The 20,208-nt window shown below is 44.8% G+C and overlaps 1 protein-coding gene across 1 annotated transcript; it reads right to left on the bottom strand.

Annotated features, from left to right (window-relative positions):
* Nucleotides 1-662: 662 nt before the first annotated feature.
* LOC148526373 (uncharacterized) lies at nucleotides 663-17,666 on the bottom strand. The gene is made up of 8 exons (XM_088470451.1): nucleotides 17,612-17,666; nucleotides 10,200-10,292; nucleotides 6,616-6,664; nucleotides 5,218-5,251; nucleotides 4,896-4,933; nucleotides 4,437-4,507; nucleotides 2,406-2,468; nucleotides 663-761 (listed from the first exon to the last, which is right to left on the bottom strand). Exons 2-8 carry the CDS (start codon nucleotides 10,275-10,277, stop codon nucleotides 663-665), a joined length of 432 nt encoding a protein of 143 aa, XP_088326577.1. The 5' UTR covers nucleotides 10,278-10,292; nucleotides 17,612-17,666.
* Nucleotides 17,667-20,208: the final 2,542 nt, after the last annotated feature.

Below are 20,208 nucleotides of genomic sequence, written 5' to 3'. Positions count from 1 at the left end.
ATATTACCAACTGAATTTGCATTGTGAATTCAGGCAATATCACAGGGATTTACTACAAATCTCTTGCAGGGACAGAGCTTGCGATACAGCTCTGTCCCTGCGAATCCCCTCTGCAGCCTTATCACAGCATTTTCGCAAAAAATACCATGAAAAGTGCCCTGCGCATGCGCCAACCGGCCGCCGCTGCTAGCCCCCCATTGCCAAGCACCCGCCCCCATCGCTAAGCCCCCCCCGCCGCAATTGTGGATCCCCGTGAACCCCCCTCCCCGTGACCCCTCTCTCTTCTGTAATCTATTTAGACCACACAGCTGATCACTGTGGCTGGCTCCGGGCTCTGCTCTGCACGTTAGAGCAGAGCAGAAGTCCGGTAACCGGGGGAGACCCTGGATAACGCCACCTCCAGGTGGCGTTATTATTACAGGGCTTTCTCCGGTATTGGTTCACATTTTATTTTTAGTAACTTTGGCCAGATCACATTTCCCATTACAATTATGGGAAATGCGATCTGATTACTAGAAATAAGTGATAATTAGGGCTTGGAGTAGAATTTTATGAATTCTACTCCAATTACCCTGTAGTAACTTTAGGTGAAACTAAAATAACTTTATTTTAGTAAAAAATAAACTAAAATACTTAAATAACTTAAATAAATTAAAATAACTTTATTTTAGTAAAAATAATGTTAATAAATATAGCCCTATTTCTCTTACCTCCGCTCTCCTCATCAGGGTCAGTACTTTTTGCAAGTGGCTCACTTTCATCTGCCAAGTGGATAAATAAAGCAGGATCCATGAGTGGCTCAGTAACACTTACATACGGAATGTAATACTAGTTTATTAGTTATCTTGCAGTAACATAATATATTGTTGTGAGCTCTAATAACATGTTACACAGAAGAATACATTGTGCCTCATATCACATTTGTGGACAATTTACCTACAACCGGCTTCACACTTACCAAATGTTTTATCTATTAATGATATGCTGGACCTGATTCTGCGTCACACCCAAATATTCCCAAACAACCCGTAAGGCCCACGGTGTGTTACGCAGAGTGGCAGTGCCAGCATAGACGTATAGTGTATAACATGTATTGGGCATTCTTGGCAGGGATGTAACTAGGGGGTGTGCAAGAGGTGCCGGCAAACAAAGCACCGGGCTCTGTGGGTGGCAAAGTTGCTGCCCCACGGTTCCTGCATCTGCCTGGACATCATGCGCTGAAGGGGAATGGCTGGCACATTGTGCCAACGAGCCCTGTTACTGTGCTGGTTCTTCAGTAGAACTGGGAGGTGGCTATACAGATGCACAGAGAGTGCATTGTGAATACGCCCGTACAGAGGAACCACTCACAAAGTAAGTGACAGGTAGTCAGGGTCTGGGGAAGGTAATGGGGGAGGGGTGTTAGAAAGATGCAGGCGTGGCAGACCATATAAATGCCATTTTATAGGCATGCATAAATGAGCTATTGCAGTCTTCTTCTCAGCATTAGAGATCTCTGCGTCTCAGGGGAGCTGCAGTGTTTGTGGCTGGTCAATGGTGCCAGATTATACACAATACCTGGATGGGGAGAGGTAGATAAGAATAAACCCCCCTCCTTCAATGTGTGCCTGAGACAGGGTTACTGTATAACAGGTACCAGCAGAGGCACTTTGGGAATATAATATCCCTGTCCCTGCACAGAGGTATAAATCATGGTATTATAGGCATCTGAGCGATGACAGGGGGTAACACAGTAAGCTGTGTGTCTTTATGGCCAGATACACTAGTGTCTGTGAGTTACCAGGCAACCAGACCACACAGCAGGAGAATTACACTACATCATCTACAAAGCATGAGACTATCAGCAGCTAATTAGCAGAGGCTTCTCCATGCACCAGAAGGTAGGTGGGCACCGTACACTGAGCAGGCCATATAGGTGCACCAGGGACAAAGTAGCTTTTTTTGGAACCCGTGTGTGTGTGGTACATGAGGTCTGGTGGAGGTATTCATTTTGTGGGCTGGGCTAATATTCATTACAGCATAGCCTATCAAGTCACAGGGAACAAGGAACTCATTATGTAAAGTTTATATCTGCATGGACAATGAAAGTCATCAATAATTTGGTAGAGAACCCGTCTGCTGACAAAGTACCATAAAACAAGTGTTTGACTTACAACGAGCTCTAACTAACATCTTGTACCCAATACACCCAGAGATGGAGTGAGCTGTACATCGGACCACTGAGGCCTTGGACTCAATGATGGAACCTTCTGGTCATTTTAATATTCAGTTTAAATAAAGAACAACTCATCAGCTAGTTCTGAAACTCCAAGTATGAGGATCATTGCTCCCTATGGCATGACATAAATACTGGTGGCCAGTACACACAAGCTTCAGTGTAAGATGCACAAGAGTCTACAATGTACCTGCAGAATTGCAGCCTCCCTGTGGAGATCCTCATTCTCCGCCTGCAGCCTCAGCAGATCTTTCTAAAAAGAAAATGTTAGGTGAAGAGCGGTTACGTTACTGAGCAGAACAACACGAAACACTTGGTCAAGGAAACATTTCTACAGTTAGACGCTCGGTGCCACTATGCAGCAACGCAGTTCAGCCAATGACACCAGATGTCTCTTCTCACACAAGGCAACGGAGGTGAGAATCCCCACATGAATGACAGGTTCTAATAGAAATATATATATATATATATATATATATATATATATATATATATATATATATATATTACAATCAACACTAGTTCCACCAGTACAATAAGGTAATACAACCACCTAACGGGACATTTTCTGCAATGTCTGACGTAGTCCTGTGATTACCGCACTCTGACATCATAGTGTTTGTATGACAGAGGCCTGGCAGGGGCAGCGACAGCATGGCCAGAATGGGCCAGAAAGCGGGTGATCGCTGGACACCAGATAGGTGATATTCTGTGTAACTCCTGAGCACTCAGTATTAGTGGAATTAGCCTGTAAATCATACCTGCATACTTACTAATATGCTCTCTAGGAGAAACCCAGAGAGGAGATACAGGTGGCTGGTGATGGGGTGGGGGCTGACTATTTGCCTCATTAGGCCCCACATCACCAAAATTACTACATTACATCTCTAGTCCCTGCCCCATCCTCACACACCATGATTCCAGGTATTATTCTCCCCATCCTGTCCTTTTCTCTAGTACCCGCTCTTACGGGAGCCAGTGGGACTACCGGAAAAATCGTGAGCCTCCCGCAGGTCCTGGGAGAGTAGGTAAGTATGCTCTAACTGATGCTACACATTAGTCCCCATCAGGGCTCTTACACCTATGACCAGCTCTGCACATATAACTAGGAGATTTATAGTCTCATTATAGATGTACACCAGGATAGTAGGCTACATATGTGTGGCTTTTTATTTCTTACATGTATAAATGTATTGTGTAACATCTCAGTCACTTTGTATGTATAATTGCATTATGCTTTGCTGCGTTAGACAGTGATGTGTACTGAGAATGTACAATGAATGTGTGAGTAGATATATGTGTGTTGTCTGTTCCAATGAGGTCATGTCAGCACAACACTTTGGATCCCTCCCAGCAGGAGCGTTTCTAGAGAGGAGGGGGCCCTTGTGCAGTCTCCAACACGGGCCCCCTCCTCTCCGACCGGCTGCGCACTGAGCTGTGCGCGGCCAGCACTTAAGTTATAGACTCTGGGCACTAGTTTGCACCCAAGGTCTATAGTGTATGCACAGGTCACCGGGAAAATGGCCGCGGCGACCATTTTCCCTGTACTGCGCATGTGCAAGTGATGGGAAAATGGCCACCGCAGCCATTTTCCAGTTGTTTTACAGCGACGCACACCCGCGCAGATGTGGGACTCTCTATACTGTGCCCTCTTAAGTTATATTTACATATACTGTGCCCTACTAATTTATATAAACACATACAGTGCCCTCCTAATTTATATGTACATTTACTGTGCCCTCCTAATTTATATGTACATATACTGTGCCCTTCTATATATATATACTGTGCCACATTGGGAGTGACAGGTAAGTAGTTTTATGTGATATCTCCTGCGTTACCTTTATGATGAATGGCTCCAAAATGTCATTTTTCTACCAAAGCAGGTGAGAATGTTCATTGTCACCAGCTTTGTAGAAATGAAGTGATAATGAATAGCCCCATAGTCACACACACATGTACAAATGTCCCAGTCCCCAGTGGTCTGTGTGTGCCAGCAATGCAGCTTTGTCACTACCATTTGTTTTATTTATGTGACTAAGATGAACATTGTGACAGAAAAAGATGCTCCGCGTTTCCGAGTCACCCTGGACCTGGATCGCCGAGAGGAGCTATTTGGTGCGATTGAAGCAATGGTATAAAAGGACACAGCTGTAATTAATAATGGTGATAATGAGAAATGAAAGTAATCAAAATGACATCTAATAAGAAATCAATTTACCTGAATCAGTAAGATTGTCCTTTGATTCGCTAACATGGTCAGCAGACCTGATATGATGCAGAATAGAAGGCCTAAACATAAGAGACATAAGAATATGTGTAAGTGTACAGAGAGTAAGTGATGGGCATTGGAGAGTGTGAGGGGGATGTAGTTATGAGACCGGAGGCCGCGATGCCGCCGGTCTCAATAACGGCAAGGAAATCCCGACAAGGTACTTAAGATAGGCATCTAAATATCGACACCTATCTTAATCCCGATGCCGGAATGCCAAAGGACACCAGCCCGAATTAGGTAAGACCGGGGCGCCCTTAGCGTTAGCCGTGGGGGAAGGGTTAGGTTTAGGGGGTGTAGTGGGGTTAGGGTTAGTATTTAGTCACCGGGACGTCATACCCATTCTGTGTGAGTGATATAAGGTCTGTGTATTGGGGGCAGTGAGTATGTACACACACAAGGACTTACCACAGACTACTGCCACTATGAACAGGAGAGCCATATTCCTGAAAGACAGAGTGGGAATTATCTATATATAAATTTACCGGCACATTCATTGCTTTTCCGGTGTGACAATAACAATAATATACGTCATATGAAGCGACAAGTAAACCTGAGTGCCTCTATGCCTCCATTACTGAGGTACAGCTACTGCCTGACCTGTACACGCCTCCCTCTGCTCCATCATGTCATGCTGTGATCTCTCTCTCTCATTACAGGATTTTATATTCATTTGTATATAGTCTTACATGCAGACAGGGGGTCTATGATATTTGGGATAAACACTCACCTCCTTATAGTCCATAGTACTCCAGACCCTGCACCTGAGAGGAGGGAAAAGCACACATTGTAAGCTACATCACACTCAGTGACTATAGTACAGTATATATATATATATATATATATATATATATTTATATATATGTGTGTGTGTATACACTGAGCTATCACCCTCCTTGTTCATAAATAACATCTAGATGATAGCATAAGATATTTCCTTAAACAGGTGATATTTATCATTCTAGGTTGTTCTTTAGAGATATATAAATTGCTATCCTGATGTGCCCATTGCAGACCAATAATTGGGCTCACACTACACACGTTCCCTGCCTCTCACTCTATGCAAGGTGCCGACACCGGGTCTAGAGAAGGAGCCACAGACCATCGCACTTCCTCCTCCATGTTTAAAAGTTGGTGCTACAGGAAATTAATCACTAAGCAGTGTCTAGTAAAAGCCGGCGTGTTTAAGCACAAAGGAAGGGCAATGCTTTTATTACAGTAGCAAAACATAGTGGGTTTTGCTATTATACATCCCCCCACCCACCTTATTTTTCACAATCGGCCTAGGCTTACAGGGATGGTTATTAATTGCTGGCGACCCAACACTGATGGGTTTTTATTGCTTCAGGCGGGTCATTCATTTGGGCAGGTTTGGAGGTTGTTTCTAGAACTGTTGCTTAGTAAATCCGGGGTATCTATGAATGAACCGATAATCAATTGTATGTTAAACTCTGGCTTCTCTGCGGTTTCCATCTGTGTGGGGTATAGAACATCTGTGGAGTGCAAAACCATCAGAAACCCCCCCAAAAATTAGATATCACTGCTTAGTAAATATATCCTAGTCGCCACGGTGGATAGTTAACTCAGGAGCAATTCATCATTGCTCCGGTGCAGGGACAGCTGCTCTAAAATGCAATCATGGCTGACACCACACGTGCATCTCTCCCATACGTGGCTACTTTTGAAAACGCTTATCAGGGAGATTGTGAAAGCGACAGATATGAGCGCGGCGGTAAAGTGGGCGTGTACTGCTACATCTGAGAGGCGTGTCATAACACTGACTTACATAAAAATGTAAATAAGCCCCAAAGTAGTCAGTAAGATCTATGTGTTGATGAAAACACACTGATACTTGTCAGAAAATGCATGTAGCCATAGGGATCATTGTGTCTTATAACCAATGCAGGGAAATGATACTAATGATGAATGTAATAGAACAGCTACATATGTAATGGGGGTAGGGTGCAATCAGGGAGATTGCTGGACTCTTCAGGGAAACAGTGAGATTGCTGGTATGTTAGGGAGTCTCCCTGACAATGAGGGAGAATGGGTAAGTATGCTCCCTCCATATCATACGTCTGGTATCTAGTGCTCCCCAAAGACCAAAAAAGGTGAGATGAGTACTTACAAGCAGGTGCCTCAAGTTGCTGCTTTGCCAGCTGGGGTTTACGTGGGCTCTAAGAGAGATAGAGAGAGAATAATGTACTTACAGCATTGATTATATGAGTCATTACACTGGGGCTATATTACATTGTTAGGTGTAAGCAGTGTGATACAGAATGACATTTACTCATCGGTGCCCCATGTTACAGGCATACGGGTACACTTAGTCTAACAAGGGTGTTCCACATGAGGCCCTCCAGCTATTATGGAACACAGAACTGTGACAGGGCTGGGACGTGTAGTTCCACAACAGCTGGAGGGCCGTATGTGATATACTCCTGGACTAAAACAATCATTTATCCAGCTACTAGGAGAGGGTAATACAACCAATGCACATTGCTGCCCACCACACAACCATGGCAGCAGATGCTCTGAGTAACCAAGCTGTGTTATATGCCCCAGGTGCTAGGAGAGGGTAATACAGCCAATATACAGGACAGTGGGAGACAGAAATATACATCACCGTCATGTGACTAAGGGTCACAGAATCTGCCCTCTGTCTCTGTCACCCATCAGCTCATATGTAATGCCTACGATTTACCACCACTGGGAACCAGCAATAATAATAATAATTATAAGTAATACATAACCCTTTATCTTAGTGAGACTTGGGCACAGACACCTCCCAACATTTACACCTACTAAATTGGGACAAAACACCACTCTCTATGCCCAGAATGCCCCCTTTCAGCTGAGCTCCGCCCCTTCTGAGATCCATGAAAAATCCTAAATGTGCAAGTAACAAATAACAATAACAGCGCACTTACCTTTCTCCTGGTGCCTGGCCGGGGCATGGCTGCACCCTAACGCCTCCTCTCTACTCCCTACTCTCTATTCCCTACTCCCCTACTACTAATACTAAACTAATGATAATATAAAAAATAATAAAAAGAAAACTGACTTAAACTAACACTAAACTTCTATATACACTAATATACTAAACTAAAGATAATAAGAAAAATTCTAAAAAGAAAACTGCCTAAAACTAACACTAAATAAACTACTATATACACTAAAATACTTATATACTAACTAGATATAACACTAAAACTATACTAAGAAAAGAAATGCCTAAAACTAACACTAAGAAAATAATAATAAAATAACTAAAAAATATCACTAAGAATACACTAAACAACCAGCTCCAGACAACGCTTCCTGCACTAGGGGGTACCACGCAACAGGATAACCTCTAGTGTGCTGTCCTGGCTTACCACTTATTGTGTAACAATGGGCCACTGTGATGTCATCACACAGACATTAGCAGCAGCCATACAGGCAGATATTTGTATGAAATAAAGTATCTGACTGTGATTAGAGGTGAACAGGGGAAGGATAGCATATCGCCCATCTGCCCCAAATTACAAAGCCCAAAGGGGACAATATTTCACCCAAATTGGGCAGTTTTGCAGACTATAGAGGGCTTATTTTCTTCTAATGTCACATGTCTGAATGTTGTACAGTGGATCAGGCATTGCCAAGCACCATAGTAAAGTTATGGTAGGGGCCTGGCGATGCTGCTCCAGCCTCTTAGGACACAGAGGCCAATTCGGGTGCCTCTTCTGATCATGTGCAGCCCTGTACTGGCAGGGGCACATCTAGGCTTTCTGTCACCTGTGGAAAGACTCAGCCCATCCCCGCACAGAAACATAAATGTCTACAAGAGAGGTGATAGCTGTCATACAGAGCAGTAACACAGAGACAGAGTAATAACAGGGCAGCTGGGGCAGTTGCTCAGGGGCCCCAACACACGGGAGACCAACATACATAGCTACATCACCCGTGTGTTGAACCTCCCAACATGACCCTCTCCAGGAGGGACACAATGCTCTGGTCCTGGACTTCCCTGTACTGTACTGCAGCGGGGCTGCAGTACAGTACAAAATTCAAATAGGGGAGTCACACCAACTGCCAGTGAGTCCCAGCCAGTGATGTTTGGCAGTGTGTGAAATGACAGTTGGTGTGTCTCCCCTATTTGAATTTTGAAGTGCGCTGCAGCCCCACCTCTTACCAGGGAAGTCCAGGACCAGAGCATTGTGTCCCTCCTGGAGAGGATCATGTTGGGAGATATGCAAGTGCCTAACCCTAACCCCCCTCTAAGTGCCTAAACCTAACCCCCCCTTCCCCGCTGCCTAAACCTAAGTCTCCTGGGGGGGTGCCTAACCCTAACCTCCACCTAGGGGTGCCTAACCCTGACCCCCCTTCCCCTAGCCTACCCCTCCCAGGGGGGCTGCCTAGCCCTAAGTCCCCCCCGGGAGCCCCATACCTAGCCCTCCACCCCTGCGGCTGTCCGCGCCTGGTGCCCAGCTTCCTTTCGATCAGGATGCCGGGCTCCCAGCGTAGGTAAAATGACAGGCATCGGGATTTCGACACCTGTCATTTGACCCTTGCCGGGATTAGACATTTGGGATGCCGTTGGGTGGGATTTAGACTGTCGGCATCCCGACTGCATCCCGTGTGGGGGGCATATGTGGCATACTGTATATAAACTGGGGATTCTATGTGGGATAATGGAAACTGGGGGACTACATTGTGTATAACACATTTGTGGTACTGGGAGTAGTTACACATAATAACATCGCCAGTATATCTTACTGACAATTTTATCATTAGGTGCCCACAGACATTAATCTGGCCCTGTAATTACCAGCAATGCATCACTGCTGTAACTACAAGAGCAGATAAGGCCACATATGGGCACTGACATACACCACTCCTATGTGCCATGTACCTAATATAACGCAAATAACCCACTCAGCATGCCAGTTGTGTGTAACACTTTCCACACAGACTGTTCTATACTGCTAAACACCCCCATTCCGGAATACAGAAAGAGCGTATGGGGGTTGAGCACAAGTCTGAGCCTGAGTGATTGACTTGGAGTCTACTTTACAGATAAGTGACGTCAATAAATGACCAAGCGTAACTGGCCTGGTATGCTTTGCTATCATCAGTGACCCTTCAGTCCAATGCATTTTACAGGGTACCGGCCCTGGGGGGGCAAATGTCACCCGTGCCTGGTGGAAAACATTTTGCTGATGTTTGGAGACCCCATTATGAAATATAATGATACAATGGGACAATATAACAAGAAACTATACAAGGCTCATTGTGACCAGAGGTGGACTGCAGAGCTATAGCACCTGGAGCAAGTACATGTTACAGTGTCCCGTCCCCCATACTATGTGGGGATGGGGCCAGGCCAGCATATGGAGGCAAGTTCAAATAGTAAATAAAAAAAACAATATCAAGTGTGGAACTGGGGCATGAAGGACCCACTGGAAAAATGCAATGGTAGAGGCCCATGAGGGCCGATGGGACGTGGGTACGTGCACACATAACATACTGTATGAGTAACGCCCGTCTCTTAAGGTGCATTCAGGTACCATTAATGCTGACATTGCCCGTGTAACCTAAGGCTTTCCAGTTATTTTAGAAGTACAAGTTCCAGCTTCGCCTCTGACAGGACATGCTGTGCTTTGTAGTTCCACAACACTGATTAGCTAGATACATTGAAAGAACTAGTGTCATCGGCTGAAATCCACCTACCTTGCAGCGTGCATTCTGGCTGGTCTCCCCCTCTGTAACATCCCTGGGGCAGTGCAGGAGAGCGGAGCTCATCCACATGGGAAGCTGCCATCACTATAGAAAGGACATAGGCTATGTAACCACAAGTCTGATATTTTATGGTCTCTCACTATAATAAATAAGACACATTGCACAGATATATATACATATATATTATGTATTTATCATCTTTATAGAAGTCATTTTGTTACAATGAGGTTTATTTACTACGAGCCAGGTTCTAAGTCCTGTCACTTCCGATCATGTTTATGCCCAATGTGTATAAGGGCAATGCTGTTACTGGCTGTGTGTTACTAGTAATATCGTCACCCTCTCACAGTTCAGGCGTAAACACGATGGATAGCGCCGGGTTTTACTACCTGGTGCTTAGTAAATAAACCCCCATATGTGTAATCTGTCATCATCAAGAGATTAATATATAATAAATAAATAATAAATAAATATAAGGAGTTTGATGAATTTTACGTCTGATAAAAGTAACAGATCCAAATCAAAGGTTTTGGAACCTATTCATTGTGAACAGCCCCTTTGTGGCGATAAATCACTTATCTCAATGTATTACAAATATTTATCACTAATACTGGCACAAAGTGGTTAGGTGTAACACAGCTTTGCCAGGCCAAGTTGTGAGCCTGCTTGCCAGATTACAGCTGTCATTTCCATTGTGGTAAGGAAGTGAGGAGGGGGAAATGGGAAAGGGGTCTGGGAAAGATTTATGCACAAGATGTTAGAGTTTTCTAAAGTTTGTAGTAAAATCCAGAGCCATAACTAGACTTTTTGGTGCCCTGTGCTAGAAAGAGCATTGGCGCCCCCCTCATTTTTAAAAGAGACATAATGCACCAAAAAAAGGGCCATGGCTTCATGGGGAAGGGCCAGGGAAGAGATAGGAGAGGCCAGGAGCTGCTGGGGATGAAATAAGAGGAAACTACAAGAAAGAATGATAATAAACAGAAATTTGACAGACCCAAACAGCACCCCCTGACCTGCGGTGCCCTGTGCGATGGCACCGGCCGCATTACCCTAGCTACGGCCCTGGTAAAATATACAACAGTGGTCGAATTGGGAATTTTCTAGTGGGGGTATGGAGGAACTGTTTGGGTGCATCGTAGGTGTCCAGAAAATTGGCATGGTCACATGACACAAGGGGCGTGGTGTCACATCACAAGGGGCGTGGCCATTCAAAATAATCAGCATCCATCTCTCACCCTTTGCACCTCTCACTCTCTTCTTCCATCTCTCACCCTTTGTACCTCCTTCCTTTTCTGGCCTCTGCACCTCTCCCTCCCTCCCCTCTCTTTGTAACATCCTGCATCCCTCCTACTCCCTACTTCCTTTTCTCACCCCCTGTACCTCTTACTCCCTCCTTCCCTCCCTCACTCCCTGCACCTCACTCCCTATAGATTGTCACTGATTACTATAGACATAGGCACACAGAAGTAATGAGGCACATGGGGAGGTGGAGCATACTTGCCTACTTTTGAAAAGCATTTCAGGGAGATTGTGAAAGCAGCACCTATGAGGGCGTGTTACAGTGGGTGTGTACTGATAAATCTGAGAGGCGTGTCCTAAACCTGACTTACATCCACATGTAAACCAGCCCAAAAGCAGTTAGTAAGATCTGTTTGTTGATGAAAACACACAAATACTTTTCAGAAATTCATAGGGATCATTGGCCCTCATTCAGAGCTGAATGCTCTGAGCAGAGCGCACGCTCTGAATGAGGGCCGGCCTCCATGAAAATGGAGCGTCCTCCTGGATGCTCGTATAGCTGTAGGTCACCACCCTCAGGCTATACGAGCGTGCAGTTTGATGGCCGCGATGGTCTTAACCATCGCGACCATCGAAACTGCGAGCCGGAGCCTGCGGTTGAGGTTTTCAACCGCAAGCTCCGGAGTGATTTTGGCTCTATCAGAGCCAAAATCACTCCCACTGACATCACTAGTGATGTCAGTGGGCCAGCTTCTGACGGGAGGCGTTCCCGTGGGAACGCCCCCGTCAGGGAGGCACGCCCCCGGCACGCCTACCAAAGGGGGCGTGCTGTCAATCAACATCGACAGCATGCCCTCTTTGATCAGACACAACGAGCGAAGGACTTTCCTTCGCTCGTCGCGTCTGGCGCACGCTCACGACGGAGCTCCCTCCGTCGTGCGCATGCTCAGTCCAGAACATCGACCCACTTGCGAGCGGCCAGCCGCTCGCGAGTGGGTCTGAATCAGGCCCATTGTGCCTTATAATAACCAATGCAAGGAAATCACACTAATGATCCCATTTGAATATATATATCTCTGTTTTTTAATATAACAGCTTCATAATGGGGGTAAGGATGAAATGAGGGAGATTGCTAGACTCTTCAGGGAGACAGGGAGATTGCTACTATTTCAGGGAGTCTCCCTGACAATGAGGGAGAGTTGGCAAGTATGAGGTGGAGGTACACAAACTTGGTAAGGGACACTCAGGGAGACAATCTTACAGACATTGGGGCCTATTCATCAACACTAAAATAACGTTTTAAAGGACATTTTCCTTAAATAACGTTATTTTAGTATTCATGTAGAGACTTAACACAGGAGATATTACTGATATCTCCTGGTTAAGTCCCCCTGCATTAATTTCCACACTCCCCATACATTAGTACATTAGTATGGGGATATGGAAATTATGGTATTCATCAAATTCCGAAAATTATGTATTTTCGGAATTTGATGGAGGTACTATCCGCCACTGTGAGGTGGTGAATAGCAGGTCAGACTTACCTGCTACCAGCTGGACAGGTCCTCCGCAGCTCCCTCCAGCGCTCTGGCTCCGGTGGTTGATCGGACAACTGTGTTCTCCCAGTAGTACACAATAAAGTTTAGAAAAATAAAATGTTTTCTTTTTTTCTTTTCTATACTGTACTGTGTGCTGGGAGACCACGTGTCAGACCAGCAGGACGGAGCCAGAGGCTGCTGCACGGGAAGGTAAGTACGGGAGACGGGGGGGAGGTGAGCGGAGGGGGGTGGAGGGGGCACACAAAATTACCGCAGTTGTTAGTGCTGCGCATGCACTGGTTTTACGGATGTAACAGCACATGTGCAGCACAGATTACAGCTGCGGTAAGTTAGTGTACAGAGGGAAAACTATCTATTTCCCGAAAAGGTGTCATCGCAAAAATGACAGCTTTTCGGAATAGATAGTTATGGAGAGGAGGAATGATGATTTCCTCCTGTAATTAGGTAGAACTCCATGCGAGTTCTAAACGTAATTACCTCCATCGAATTTTAAGGTATGATGAATAGGCCCCATTATGGTTTATTCAACCACTTCACGGCCGATGGAGTAATTATTTGTTTGAGTTTTGTGCTTTTAAAGAACAAATTCAATATTTTGCATGACAAAATTATGACTTTTACTGTATCTTAAGAGAGTATATTGGAATTTCTGACTTGTTTTAGTCTGTAATATTATTAAAAATAGCAAACATCAGGAAATGTGACATATTTGTTAAGCAGCTAATGGGAATAATATCCCAAACCTATATTTCCTATAGTGACCCACCTAGCCTGTATATTCCCTATAGTGATCCCCCAAATCTGTATATTTCCTATAGTGACCCCCTAGTCTGTATATTTCCTATAGTAACCCCCCTGTCTGTATATTCCCTATAGTGACCCCCCTAGTCTGTATATTGCCTACAGTGACCCCCCTTGTCTGTATATTAACTATAGTGACCCGGCTAGTCTGTATATTCCTAATAGTGACACCACTTGTCTGTATATACCCTATAGAGACCCCCCTGTCTGTATATTGCCTATAGTGACCCCCCTAGTCTGTATATTCCTTATAGTGACTCCCTTGTCTGTATATTCCCTATAGTCACCCCCTTGTCTGTATATTCCCTAGAGTGACCCCCTTGTCTGTATATTTTCTATAGTGACCCCCGTAGTCTGTATATTCCCTATAGTTATCCCCCCTAGTCTGTATATTTCCTAAAGTAACCCCCCTTGTTTGTATATACCCTATAGTGACTCCCGCAGTCTGTATATTCCCTGTAGTTGCCCCCCTTGTCTGTATGTTTCCTATAGTAACCCACCTTGTCTGTATATTTCCTATAATGACACCCTTGTCTGTATATTCCCTATAGTGACCCCCATATTCTGTATATTCCCTATAGTAACCCCCCTAGTCTGTATATTTCCTATAGTAACCCCCCTTGTCTGTATATTTCCTATAGTGACCCCCTAGTCTGTATATTCCTTATAGTGAGCCCCTTGTCTGTATATTCCCTATAGTGACCCCCTTGTCTGTATATTCCCTATAGTGACCCCCGTAGTCTGTATATTCCCTATAGTGACCCCCCTTAGTCTGTATATTTCCTATAGTATCCCCCCTTGTCTGTATATTTCCTATAGTGACCTCCTAGTCTGTATATTCACTATAGTGACCCCCTTGTCTGTATATTCCCTATAGTGACCCCCTTCTCTGTATATTCCCTATAGTGACCCCCTTCTCTGTATATTTCCTGTAGTGACCGCAGTAGTCTGTATATTTTATTTATTTATTAACAGTTTCTTATATAGCGCAGCATATTCCGTTGCGCTTTACAATTGGAAATATTTATAGAACAAAACAGGGTAATAACAGACAGACACAGAGGTAAGAGGCCACTGCTTGCAAGCTTACAATCTATAGGGAAATAGGCATTGATACACAAGGATAGGTGCTATATATTGCAATTTGGTCCGATCAGAATGCAGTTTCTTTGTGGGCTGCATGATCCAGTCACATAGGAATGTCTGCCAAATGTCAGGAGTATGTGAAAAAAAGACAATGGGCTCTATTTATTAACATTATTTTTACTAAAATAAAGTGAAAAAGGGTGTTTTCACACCCTTTTCACATTATTTTAGTTTCACCTGTAGTTATTACAGGGCAATTGGAGTAGAATTAGTAAAATTCTACTCCAACCCCCAGTATCACTTATTTTTAGTAAAGCAGATCGCATTTCCCATAATTGTAATGGGAAATGTGATCTGTGTGCAAGTTACTAAAAATAAATTGTAAAAAAATACCGGGGGAAGCCCTGTGATAATAACGCCACCTGGAGGTGGCGTTATCCAGGGTCTCCCCCGGTTACCGGGCTCCCACTCTGCTCTAACGGAGAGAGCAGAGGCGGGAGCCAGTACCAGTAATCAGCTATGTGGTCTAAGTAGACCGCAAGCTGATTACTGAAAAAAAAAGAAAATTTTTTTTTTTTTCCTTACCTGAATCCAGGGACCGGTGATCGGGCCTCCGGTGATGGCTCCTCTCCGGTCAGCTGGTCTCCCACAGTGCACTGGGGCCCGGTCATCAGGTGATCGGGTCCCAGTGCAGTATGGGAGATCACCTGATCGGGAAGCCCGGAGAAGATCACCGGAGGCCAGGAGGATGCAGGTAAGTGTAATGAAGGGAGGGGGGGTCGCGGGGGGTGGGTGAGGGGGGGTCGCGGGGGTCCACGATCGTGGGGGGCAGGGCTTAGCGCCGGGGGCGGCGCTTAGCGTCGGTGGGGGGGGTAGTAGCGGTGGTCGGTCGGCGCATGCGCGGGCTCTTAGTTGAGGTATTTTTTCCGAAAATACCGCGACTAGACGACTAGAGTGCGAATGGGATCCGCAGGGACAGAGCTTTATCGCAAGCTCTGTCCCTGCAAGGGATTTATAGTAAATCCCTGTGATATTGCCTGAATTCGCAATGCGAATTCACTCGGAAATATCACACTACAATCCGCATTCAATATGCGGATTGTAGTAAATAGAGCCCAATATGTGCAGGCCCGCCGAGAGCTGCGGCGGGCCCAGGTAAAAGGGGGCGTGGTCTAATCATGGTAGGCATTGCCACGCCCCCTTTGGGGAAAAAAACAAAACACATTTTGCAGCCCTGCGAAGCCCAGCGCATAACCAGTGGGGGGCGCGATCAGCTTGATTGCTCCCCCCACAGGCATAGGAGACTGCAGTGGCTGCTTCTTAGCAGCCGTGAGCCGTCTCCCAGTGCAGCCCAACACACAGCAGCGTGTGCTGGGTTGCTGTCATGTAAGGGGGGCATGGGAGCGGTGCCGGACCCGGGCCCCCGTCGGGCCCCTCCAGCAAGCCCGGGCCGGGGTAATTTGTACCCGCTCCCCCCCTTTTGGCACCCATGAATATGTGAGGTTATGTGTGGACTGTGAGAGGGGATGTAATAAGACATGGAAGCTATGAAGGTTATGTGTCAGTTCTGGAGTCTGATAAGCTTGCCTGAAGAGGTGAGTTTTCAGGGAACGCTTGAAGGATTGAAGCCTAGAGGTAAGTCTTATTGTGCGTGGTAAGGCATTCCATAGAGTGGGTGCAGCCCGAAGAAAGTCCTGTAACCGTAAATGGGACCAAGTAATGCACGGGGATGAGAGACGCAGATCTTGTGCTGAGCGAAGAGGTCGGGTTGGGAGATATTTTGAGATGAGTGAAGAGATGTATGTTGGTGTCATTCGGTTAATGGCCTTATGTGTAAGTAACAGTATTTTGTATTGAATACGGTAGAAAACCGGCAACCAATGGAGGGACTGACAGAGCGAGGCAGCAGACGATGAACATTTGGCAAGGAAGATAAGCCTCGCAGCTGCATTCATAATGGATTGTAATGGCGATAGCCTGTTTTTGGGAAGACCAGTAAGGAGACTATTGCAATAGTCAATGCGGGAAATAATGAGTGCATGGATTAGAGTTTTTGCAGTGTCTTGTGTGAGATATGGTCGAATTTTGTATATGTTTTTTAGATGTATGTAACATGATTTTGAGACAGATTGAATGTGGGGAACAAAGGACAGTTCAGAATCAAGGATGACACCAAGGCAGCGAGCTTGTGGGGCGGGGTGGACTGTTGAGTTATCAACAGTGATAAAGAGATCAGATTGGTAACTTTTATTGGCCAGTGGAAATATAATTAATTTCTGTTTTACAAATATTAAGTTTCAGGTGGTGAGATGACATCCAAGATGAAATGGAAGAAATACATTCAGTGACACGGACCAATACAGATGGTGATAAATATGGAGAGGATAGGTAGATTTGAGTATCATCCGCATACAGATGGTACTGAAAAAAGAACGGATTAGTTTGCCAAGAGAGGTGGTATAGATTGAGAATAGAGCCTTGCGGTACTCCAACTGATAGAGGTAGCGAAGAGGAGGCAGAATCAGAAAAACGAACAGAAAAAGAGCGATCAGATAGGTAGGAAGAGAACCAAGAAAGAGCTGTGTCCTTAAGACCTAGGGATTGTAATGTTTGTATGAGAAGAGAGTGGTCAACAGTGTCAAAAGCAGCAGAGAGATCTAGAAGAATTAGGAGTGAGTAATGGCCTTTAGCCTTGGTAGTGACCAGATCATTTACTACCTTAGTCAGTGCTGTCTCTGTGGAGTGCTGGGAACGAAAGCCAGACTGAAGTGGGTCCACTAAGTTGTTGGTGTTAAGAAAGCGTGTGAGGCGGGTGTAGACAAGTCTCTCCAGTAGCTTGGAGGGGTATGGGAGCTGGAAGATAGGACGGTAATTTGTGAGAGTGTGTATATTCCCTATAGTGAACCCCTTGTCTGTATATTTCCTATAGTGATCCACCTTGTCTGTATATTCCCTATAGTGACCCCTTTGTATATTCCCTATAATTTCCACCTTGTCTGTATATTCCCTATAGTGACCCTGTAGTCTGTATATTCCCTATAGTGACCCCCCCACTAGTCTGTATATTTCCTATAGTAACCCCCCTTGTCTGTATATTCCCTATAGGGACCAACCGTAGTCTGTACAGTTCATATAGTGACACCCCTTGTCTGTATATTTCGTATACTGAGTCCTAAAGTCTGTATATTCCCTATAGTGACCCCCCTAATCTGTATATTTCCTATAGTGACCCCCCTTGTCTGTATATTCCCTATAATGACCCCACTAGTCTGTATATTCCCTATAGTGGCCCCCTTGTCTGTATATTCCCTATAGTGACACCCTTGTCTGTATATTCCCTACAGTGACCCCCGTAGTCTGTATATTCCCTATAGTGACCCACTCCAGTCTGTAAATTTCCTATAAAAAAAAAACCTTGTCTGTATATCCCCTATAATGACCCCCCTATCTGTATGTTTCCTATAGTAACCCACCTTGTCTGTATATTCTCTATAGTGACCACCTAGTCTGTAAATACCCTATTGTAACACCCTAGTCTGTATATTTCCTATAGTGACCCAATTTGTCTGTATATTCCCTATAGTGACCCCCCTTTTCTGTATATTACCTATAGTGACCCACTTGTCTGTATATTCCCTATAGTGCCCCCTTGTCTGTACATTTCCTATAGTGACCCCCCTTTTCTGTATATTACCTATAGTGACCCACTTGTCTGTATATTCCCTACAGTGACCCACTTGTCTGTATATTTCCTATAATGACCCCCATAGTCTGTATATTCCCTATAGTGACCCCCATTGTCTGTATATTTCCTGTAGTAACCCCCTTGTCTGTATATTTCCTATAGTGACCCCCTTTGTCTGTATATTCCCTACAGTGACCCCCCTTGTCTGTATATTCCCTATAATGCCCCCTTGTCTGTACATTTCCTATTTCCTATAGTGACCCCCCTTGTCTGTATATTCCCTATAATGCCCCCTTGTCTGTACATTTCCTATAGTAAAACCCCCTTTGTCTGGTATATTTCCTATAGTGACGCCAGAAGTCTATATATTACCTATAGTGACCCCCGTAGTCTGTATATCACCTATAGTGACCCCCCTAGTCTGTATATTCCCTATAGTGACCCCCCCTACTCTGTATATTTCCTATGGTGACCCCTTTGTCTGTATATCCCCTATACTGACCCCCCCCTAGTCTGTATATCCCCTATAATGACCCCCCTTGTCTGCATATTCCCTATAGTAACCACCTTGTCTGTATATCCCCTATAGTGACCCCTTTGTCTGTTTATCCCTTAAACTGACCCCCCCTGGTCTGTATATCCCCTATAGTGATCCCCCTACTCTGTATATTTCCTATAGTAACCCCCTTGTCTGTATATCCCCTAGTGACCGCCCTAGTCTGTATATTTCCCATAGTAAACCCCCTTGTCTCTATACTCTATATAGTCATCCCCCTTAGTCTGTATATACCCTATAGTGACCGTCTTGTCTGTATATTCCCTATAGTGACCCCTTGTCTGTATATTTCCTATAATGACTCCTTTGTCTTTATATTCCCTATAGTGATCCACCTTGTCAGTATATTCCCTATTGTGATCCCCTTGTCGGTATATTCCCTATAGTGACCACGTTGTCTGTATATTTCCTATAGTGACCCCGGTCGTCTGTATATTCCCTATAGTGACCCCCCTATTCTGTATATTTCCTATTGTAACTCCCTTGTCTATATATCCCCTATAATGACCCACCTAGTCTGTATATTTCCTATAGTAACCCACTTTGTCTGTATATTCTCTATAGTGACCCCCTAGTCTGTATATACCCTATAGTGACCCCTTGTCTGTATATTTCCTATAGTAACCCCCGTAGTCTGTATATGTCCTATAGTGACCACCCTAGTCTGTATATTCCCTATAGTGACCACCCTAGTCTGTAGATTTCCTATAGTAAACCCCCTTGTCTGTATATCCACTAGAGTGACCCCCTAGTCTGTATATTTCCTATAGTAAACCCCCTTGTCTGTATATCCACTAGAGTGACCCCCTAGTCTGTATATTTCCTATAGTGACCCACCTTGTCTATATATTCTCTATTCTGACCACCGTAGGCTGTATATACCCTACAGTGACCGCCTGGTCTGTATATTTCCTATAGTGACAACCTTTGTCTGTATATTCCCTATAGAGACCCCTGGTCTGTATATTCCCTATAGTGACCCGCTTGCCGTTTATTTCCTATAGTGACCCACCTAGGCTGTATATACCCTATAGTGACCCCCTTTGTCTGTATATTCCCTATAGTGACCCCCTT

Source organism: Taudactylus pleione, unplaced genomic scaffold (assembly GCF_031769625.1).
Source record: "Taudactylus pleione unplaced genomic scaffold, aTauple2 ptg000100l, whole genome shotgun sequence".
Lineage (NCBI taxonomy): Eukaryota > Metazoa > Chordata > Amphibia > Anura > Myobatrachidae > Taudactylus > Taudactylus pleione.
This window is presented reverse-complemented; position numbering and strand designations above follow the sequence as displayed.